This window comes from Pteropus vampyrus, unplaced genomic scaffold (assembly GCF_000151845.1).
Source record: "Pteropus vampyrus isolate Shadow unplaced genomic scaffold, Pvam_2.0 Scaffold170, whole genome shotgun sequence".
Lineage (NCBI taxonomy): Eukaryota > Metazoa > Chordata > Mammalia > Chiroptera > Pteropodidae > Pteropus > Pteropus vampyrus.
In genome coordinates, this window is record NW_011888951.1 from 1,759,813 (window position 1) to 1,769,148 (window position 9,336).

General features: G+C 33.4%; 1 protein-coding gene across 1 annotated transcript in view; it reads left to right on the forward strand.

Annotated features, from left to right (window-relative positions):
- The window catches only part of USP24 (ubiquitin specific peptidase 24), a 98,343-nt gene that overhangs the window by 31,481 nt on the left and 57,526 nt on the right, over positions 1 to 9,336 (forward strand). Inside the window, exons 23-30 of the mRNA XM_023536810.1 lie at positions 808 to 923; positions 3,955 to 4,021; positions 4,143 to 4,253; positions 5,009 to 5,107; positions 5,200 to 5,373; positions 6,782 to 6,867; positions 7,030 to 7,123; positions 8,138 to 8,293. Of these exons, the coding sequence (XP_023392578.1) occupies positions 808 to 923; positions 3,955 to 4,021; positions 4,143 to 4,253; positions 5,009 to 5,107; positions 5,200 to 5,373; positions 6,782 to 6,867; positions 7,030 to 7,123; positions 8,138 to 8,293 (903 nt within the window). The remainder of the gene's footprint in view (positions 1 to 807; positions 924 to 3,954; positions 4,022 to 4,142; positions 4,254 to 5,008; positions 5,108 to 5,199; positions 5,374 to 6,781; positions 6,868 to 7,029; positions 7,124 to 8,137; positions 8,294 to 9,336) is intronic.

The following is a 9,336-nucleotide window of genomic DNA, read 5'->3' on the forward strand; positions in this document are numbered from 1 at the left end:
CCACCCCACCCCCGCCTCAGGGGTTTAGGTACTGTATTCAGAAAATAGGTCTACTCTACATTCTTCATTTCCAATAGATTCTTTTTATCCTTTTTATTTTTTGGTCCAGGAATTTTAAACAGGCATTTGCTTCTTGTCCTATACTTCTGTATGTTTTACCTTTATATTGTAAATGCTATTGAATACCATAGCAAGACACTCAGTAGTAGGTGGTATTGGTTGGCCATTAGAAGCCTTCTGTGTGATACTATCTTACGTATATTTACAATGCCTTATTTCTAGCATGATGGTTAAAGCATTAAACATTCATTTTCTTTCTTAATTTGTGCTTATTTGTTTTATACCTAATAAAGAGTATTCTAAAAACATAAAATACTACTGCCTCAATTATCAATATGTCAAAAACATTTTGATGATGAATATATGCTAGAATCTGTATAGGATTTCCCAAGTTGCGACGTCTATCCAAATAAGTCGTCATAAAAAAAAACATTTAAAATATTCAGGTACACCTAAATGAGGTACCATGTAAATGTTAACATATGTATAATAGTAGTACTCAACTGGAGGTTATTTATCTTCCCACAGATTATTTGGCAATGACTGGAGACCTTTTAGGATATCACAGTTAGAGGAGTCCTATTGGCACCTACTGGTAGGTAGGTTATGAGCAGAGAGGTCAGGGATGCTGTTAACAACCAACAACGCCCAGGACAGTTCTCCATAACAAAAAGTTTCCAGTCCAAAATGTCAATAGAGCTGATGTTGAGAAGCCCTGATATACAATGATTATTTCTTATTTCATAGGCAGCCAGTTCAGCACTTGGTGGCCCTACTCTAACACATGCTGTGACCAGAGCAACAAAAATGCTTACAGCAACTGCCATGCCAACTGTAGCAACATCAGTTCAGTCTCCATATAGGTAAGCGATTGCAGAAGTTATAACAAATACACAATGTGTGAATAAATGTCAGTTTAAAAAAATAATTGACATCTTTTTTTTCTATGGAGATCTCTGAATTGTTTATTTCCTCATTTTATTTCATAACTTTTGCAAGATTTGTAGGTCATCTTCATAACCAAGTACTACTCTGCTCCTACCCCTCTACCTAGTAAACAAGTTTTGTTGTTTTTCTGATTCATTTTACTTTTACATTGTATAATGAATAACCTTCTCTATTTTGGTGGAACAAAGATATATGTATTGTATGAAGAGTAATTTTTTTTCATTTGAAATATTTGCTTGCTTAGACATCTTATAATTTCCTCCTTGAATAGTCAAATCCAGGGCATTAACAGCATAAGCAAAATGAAGTAGAAGATGATGATTATTAAAATTATACATTATAATCATAGTTAAAATATTTACTTAAAATTATTTTTCAAAATAATTTTAATAAGAACTTTATCACCAAATATTTGTGTTAAAACTTTGAACTGACGTTGTCTCTTAATCGGCATTGCTGTGTTTAGTGTTTTTGCTTATCAGTGAAAGCTGACTTCAATATTTGCTGTAGCTCTTTGATAAGTAAAGAGAATGATAGATCAGTAGTTAGAAACATCAGATTGAAGTAACTAAAACTTTTGTACTGTTTTATGAGCCTTTCATTACTGATAAACAACCTCAAATCAATGATGCCCAGGAAATCTTGGCAGGTGCTCAGAGAAGAGCTCACTCTCTGCTCACTCTCTGCACCCCACTCTGCCTCCCTCTAGCGATGGGTGGTCATAGTCTTTTTCAACTGGCGTGACTGTATGTTTGTGTGTATATATGTATGTGTTTTATTTATAGTTGGGGATGTTCCTTTTCTTCTTAAAGCCTCCCTTTAGAAAATGAATCAGGGCAATATCCTTGTTCACATTCTTATTTATCTTCTTTTTTAAAATGAGTTAAGTACTGTTTAGTGATACTTTATTAATATGAAAGAAGCCAGTAAAACGCAACCCTATTTAGAACCTCTTAAAATGACAGAAAATGATTATAGATTGAACTAATGGTAAGAACCCTAGCATGACTTTTGCATTCCCATATTCTTGAAAGTATATTTTAAATAAACTTTTATTAAGAATGTATATAAGGAATTCCTAATTACATGTTTATAAGACGTAGTTTATCTCTATGACCTAGGTTCTTAATGATTCATTTATCTGCATTAATGAACTATTGGATTGAGATTTCCAAACTTCTACTTTAAATAAGTGTGCTTTTTGTTTTTTTCTTTTTACTAAGTGCTTTTTATATGAATCATTTCATACTTGAATACAGAGCAAAACCACATAGTTTTTAAATATTCTTATTATAAACTCTAAACAGAGTTAATAAGAATGTGTAATGTCAAAGTTGTATTTAAACCAGGACATTTTTTTCTATCTTATTTTACTAGTTTTGAAAGAACTTTTCAGTGACATTAATTGTTCCAACTTATGAAGGAGGAGTTATTCTTTCTACAGTATTTTGCAATGCTGTCTGTGGTTTAATTTATTATCGAGGTATAATTAAAATAGTACACTCAACAATTCACTTATGCCACTTAGATGTTTCTTAAAGATTTTCCATCTGAATTTCAAATTCTGGTTCCTGCCCATAGACTGAAAGAATTTAGAACTCTGTTAAATGTATTTAATAAAACTATTAAAACATGTTTATCCAGTTCTTTTTAAAGTGAAATTTCCGATACTGCTAATCAGCATACCAGAGCAATTGTTAGAAAATGGTAATACCTCTTTTCAGTTTTAGAAATATACTTATTTGAAATGAATCACCTAGACTTTCCAGAATACCAAATGTTTAAAGGCATTTGGATTTTCATCTCTCGATGTTAACACATGTAGTATCCTCATTAATAAAGTATAGAACTGTGACTATATAAGCTGTTGGATGTCAGAATCCTATTACCGTCATCCCTTGGTATCCCAGGGGGAGTGGTTCCAGGACACCCACAGATACACACCTGTGGATACCAAAATGCAAGAATGCTCGAGTCCTTTATGTAAAATGGCATAGTGTTTGCATAAACCTATATTTGCACACAGGCTGCAGCAGGGCATGCCTACACATCACTTCATTTGAGTAGATTCAGTATAGTGCTTGGCACATGGCAAATTCAAATTTTGCTTTTTGGAACGTTCAGGGACTTTTTTTCCCCCAAAATATTTTTGATCCACAGTTGATTGAATCCGTTAGATGCAAAACCCAGCTGTATTTCAAATGATAAGTAAGATTTCATAAGTCTGACCAACAGATACCTCAGGTCTCATTTTTAGAGTCTTAGAGCTCCACACTCCCTTGCTGTGTGTTTCCTGTTCCAGAGATGGTTCCATCTCCTGATGTGTGTTGATTTTTTAAGTACTTTGAAAACCTTTAGGGTAATAGATTCTTACATTGTAAGTTTTAAGTATATAAGAAGGTTCACTTAAACCAGATAAACAATTATTTGTCCTTCTCTTCTTCCCCTTTCTTAACCTAATTAAAACAAATAGCAACTCTTATTTTTGGAATATTTCCTAGTTTGCATTTGTTGTCTAATTTTCAGGCAATTTAGAATTTTGACAGATTCCACATGTTTACAGAATTATATGGCATATCTTTGTCGTAAGATAATGAAAGCCAGACTCACTGATTGCTCATTCTTGGTGGATTGATGGACAAATAGGCCAGGAGACCCAGGTCCTCTATTTATGGAACAACTATTTTAAAAAGAAAAAGAAAGAAAAGAGCAGGAAAGGAAATGTGGAGAGGGGCAGGCTTCTCCTCCCTTATTCCATCTGTGCACTACAGCTGTGACTTGATTGAATTACCTCCCCCTGGTGTGAAAGGGAAGTTTAGTCTGCAAATTTCAGTATTTGACCAGTGAGTGCTGTGATTATTATTTTTGTTGAAACAGACTGAAATTGAGTTCAAATCAGCAATTCATTTCAAATATGTTTAAAAAGAATTTTTTTTTAATCCACAGATCCACTAAACTTGTAATAATTGAGAGATTGCTACTTTTGGCAGAACGCTATGTTATCACTATAGAGGTAAGCTTCTCTTTAAAGCAACTGAATCATCTTTTTATAGACTCAATGTGTTAGGTATGTATTTTTGAGATGTTTAACAGTGACACTCTATACCTGATTTGTTTGACTTATCTTTTTCAAGGACTTTTACTCCGTTCCACGAACTATTCTACCTCACGGTGCCTCATTTCATGGACATCTTTTAACTCTTAATGTTACCTATGAGTCTACCAAAGATACATTTACTGTAGAGGTAGGTTTACATTAAGCTCTGTAGCCATATTCATGTCGTCTTGTTATTTTTATAAAAACACGTCAATTAAGATATCTGCATGGGTGACTCTTCCAAAAGCTGTTTGGTAAACAAATGTAGCATAAAGATCTGAAGTGAAAAGAAATTAATGGAGTATAAAGCAAAACCAAAGTAAAGACACATAAGTAAATATATAATATGATATCAGATGGTGATGAGTATTATAAAGAATAAATAAGAATAAAACAGGATAGGTTGGTAGAGAGTAATGAATATATATGAAATGCCATTTTTGATGAAGACGGACAGGGATTAAGATCTCTCTGCAGTGGTGACATTTGAACAAAGACTCGAATGAAGTGACAAAGTAAGCCATTTCTGGGGAAGGACATTTCAAGCAAAGGAGGCAGCAGGTACAAAGGCCCTGAAGTAGGAATTTTGTTGGCTTGTTCATGACAAGCAATGTAGCTGGTGTGACAGTGAGATAAGGAAAAAATGGAAGAACTGCAATGGAAGGATTTGAGATTTTATTCCATGCATGATGAAGAGGAATTGAAATTGGGAATAGAACATTTACTTAGAGCAGAAGGGAAACCTCACAAGGGCAGGGATTCTTGTCTTTGGTTTTGCTGCGTTTGCAGCTTCTAGAGCAATGCCCACTATACAGCATATGCTCACTAACAATTATTTATTTTTTTAACAGTTCTTTAAATGGATGAGTAAACAAATTATTCATTGTTTAATTTATTTTACAGGCTCACAGTAATGAAACCATAGGGAGTGTCCGGTGGAAGATAGCCAAGCAGTTGTGCTGCCCCGTGGATAATATACAAATATTTACAAATGATAGTTTGGTAGGTTTAAATAAAAAGTTTACGGCACATTAACCTGAGAGTATACTACTTTTTCCTTTCCTTCTCAATAATTAAGAAATCACTTTTTGCAGCTAACAGTGAATAAAGATCAAAAACTACTGCACCAACTGGGCTTTTCTGATGAACAAATCCTCACAGTGAAGACTTCTGGCAGTGGGACCCCATCTGGGAGCTCAGCCGATTCTTCTACCAGCTCCAGCAGCAGCAGCAGTGGGGTTTTTAGTTCATCATATGCCATGGAACAGGTATTGAGTGATAACTTTCAGTTTTAAAACTAGAATTTAATATCTTCGTGCCTTTGGCCATATAGATTTGGATGATTATGTCCTTTTCTCTCAGACGTATCTTGACTTTTCAGAACTGTGTCACTGAGAAACGATGAGTTTCAGTCAAGGAAAAGATACAGAGTTTATCAATCTTCTGAGCCATAGAATCTCGAGTCCCCAAATCACTCTGTCTGGCCGCTGCTTGCTGCTCCTCTCGCACATCTCTCTTGATTGTTTAATTGATTCTTCCCCTACGCAGTCATTTCCATTAGAGTTTACACATGCTGTGTTATTTCTGTCATCTTAAAAATAAGCCCTCTCTTCACCCCAATTCCACCTTCAGTTCCTGCCCCCTTCTCTCCTTTCCAGATCAGCAAAGCTCCTTGAAAGAATTGTCAAAACTCTCTTTTCAGACCCCTTTCAGGGTTACCTGTCATTTCTATCTCTCAGTCCTCATCTTGACATTTCAGCACAGTTGATACATGTGATCACTTCCCTTGAAATATTTTCTTCACTTGGCTTTCAGATCTTTGTGTGACTGTGTCTTTCTTTTTCACTTAGAGTAACCTTGCTATATAGGTGTCAAAGAATTCTTCAGGGTTAGTAGTAGTATTGTGGGTTTCTTTAATAACTATACAGTACTGATATGTAGCAAGAATTTAAGAAAGAAATCCCATTCAGAGTGGTATTATGACAGTTAATTGGCAATAGAACCAAGGTATATAGCATCTTTAACATTTTTACCCTATTTCATATTTATCCTGAATTTATTAAACCTCCTTATATAAATACATTCTATAGTGATGTCTTATTCTTTATAACCATAAAATAGCACTTTAATAACCATAAAATAGCACTTTAATCACATCTGAATCACTTCTGTGTAGCCATATCCATGTTTTCTTTTCTCACCTTTAGAAAAAAATAGGGTAACTTCTTATTCGCAACTTAAGTTACATATATATATATCTATGTATTGCGTATGAGTGTATATACATATGTATACTACTCTAATTTTGCTTTTAAGTCACTCGTTGCCTTGTTTGCACCTGACGAGCTCTGGTCAGCTTTCCATGGTGCCCACTCGACATTCTAATAATTACACCTGCCCTTTGTCTTACCTATCTTCTTCTGCCTGCCTTTTGGTGCCTTAGCCCCCTCACTATTAGGTCGATAGGAGAAGAGAGCCCAAGTAATAAGCACACTAGAAGGTGCAAGATCCCTCGCTCTTTTTCCTATGTGTTCTTCAGAGCAGATGAGCACTACTCTCTCAAGTTTTATAGTGACCAGTATTTTGAAACTGGTATTTTTATCGTTGGTATGTTTGATTTTAAAAAGAAAATCTTTTGTAAATTTGTATTTATATTTTGCTTTTTATATCCTGAAGGAAAAATCCCTTCCTGGTGTTGTGATGGCGCTTGTATGTAATGTATTTGACATGCTTTACCAACTTGCCAATCTAGAGGAGCCAAGGTAAATATAAATATTTATAAAGCTTGAAAAAGAAAAAGTTATTAAGATTAGGGAACCAAGTAACTTTTCACCTGAACTGTATTTTACTTTATGTCTTATACTAAATGACTGTTATTGAAACTGTGGCTTCTATGAAAAAAAATTAAATTTGAATAATTTCAGGATAACTCTACGAGTACGAAAGCTTCTGCTCTTGATACCCACTGATCCAGCCATTCAAGAAGCCCTTGATCAACTTGATTCTTTAGGAAGAAAGGTATGAGTATCTTAGATAATTATTTAACTGGCATGGAATTTTATATCAATATAAAATCACAATCAGGTCATTTGATATCATCTTTCCCATAATAATTTTTCTTCTCTTGAAAAATACCTTTTCTGTAAATGGAAATCAGAACTTCATGTTGGCTTTTAAAATATCTAGAGTCAAAAATGGTATCAAATTTCAAAACTAGAAGAGCATTTAATATCTTCTACTTCTACCTCCTTCATGTTATGTATTAGGAAACCAAAGCCCAGAGAGATAAAGTGCCTGGTCCAAGATAAGACTCTAGTTCCAATTCTTCTGTCATGATGCCCCTCTGATTGTGATTGTTGCATGTTTTTAAGTTGCTTACATAAATGGATTATCTTTTAATTTTTTTCACTGTTTATATTTAAAATTCATTTTATTTCATTTTTAGGGTATTGTTTAGGATATTCATGTATGTATTGAAATTGTGTTTTATCAATAACGGTGCTTATGTTCTCAGAATAAATTAATTTAGAACAAAGTTGTTAGAATTAAGTTATGAATTTTATATTTCAGTGGTTGAAGTTTTGATCAGCTCAGTCTTGTCATATATGGCTTATATGTTAATTTGAGGGAGACGAGAACTAATGTAATTATAAAATATATCACTACTAGTTCAAAACATTCTCAAAACTACCACTTCCACAGTTTTATAATTTCATTATCAGTATTTAGAACTATAGATTTTGAAAATATAGAAACAAATTAAGATGATCTTCCTGCTAGTGTTGCTTAGAATACATTCTCAAAGTCATTCATGTAGGATTATAATGCTATTGAGCATTTACAGTTTGTATGATGGCGTTGGAAGTTTTGTTAATTACAGAATGATGTGGTTTTATGAGATTAATTTTTAGAAAATTCCATTGGTGTGGCTTACATTAAAGGGGAAAAGAATATTAGACTATCTACAGCTATATGTTTCTCTTTAATTTGTGCTTTGAGATATATATTTTTTTTTCATTCTTTTAAACTTAGAAAACATTGCTGTCTGAATCAAGTTCTCAGTCTTCAAAATCTCCATCACTCTCTTCAAAGCAACAGCATCAGCCAAGTGCCAGTTCAATTTTAGAAAGTCTGTTTCGATCTTTTGCTCCAGGAATGTCTACCTTCAGAGTGCTCTATAACTTAGAAGTAAGAAACCTAATTTCATTTTGTTTTGGTTTGCAGAATCATGCTTTCAGATAACAGAAATAAACAGGTTTGATCTGTTAAAAATTAGTTTCAAAAAACGTATAAAATAGAATATAAACTGAAATTTTTTGTTTTTGCCTTTGTAAATACTCAGTTTTTTCCCATTAATACCTATGTACATTGTTATACTTGCAAAATATCATCTAAATAGATAATTAGGAAGACTTATCTATTAAAATGTGTCATTGTCTCCCTCTGGAAGTTTTGCAAGTACCTATAATATCATTTATTAATCCTGGGCCTTCTAATTAATTAAATGCATCTTAATTTTTTTTAAGCTATTGTAATTTGTTGACATTAATTAAGTTTTATGAGGATTTGTCAGGAGGTATGTGAACATAATTTCAAGGTTAAAGCCATTGGAAGAATATAAGCAAAAAAAAATATTTTTATTCTCCTCCCCCAAAGTAGCTTTAAACTAGAAGATTTAATTAGTAAACATTTACTAATTGTTTACTGTCTATAATTACTGTGGTAGTTAAAGGGTCAAAGTTGAAAAGACAAGATAATTTGCTCCACTGTTTTATGAGTGAGACATAGAGAAAGGTGGATATACTAAGTCTTGAAAGCAAAGTATTATCAAAGCAATGTGGGAGATTGACCAGGGAGAAACAGTCTTGGTCTTAGAGGGTCAGGGGTCAGACTCTTGTACCACATTAGGTCTGGAGAAAATAAAACACTGGAAGATTTTGCTTTGACCTAAGAAGTTATCTGTACGTAGTTATTTATTAAAGAATCTAGATCAATGCCCAAGCAGCCTTAACTATCAAATTGTCATTTATCTTGACTAGATTTGGAGTCATAATAAAGGTCATAATTGCTAAAAGGTACTTGCTTGGGCATTTTTTCCAAATTTTATTTCCTGACAATCTAATTTGGAGAATATAATTCATTCATTTTTATGCTCTACTTGTTGCTTATATGATCAAGCTGTGATAACATTTCACATTTGCCTTAAAATAATTGTTCTTATCAAAAGAAGC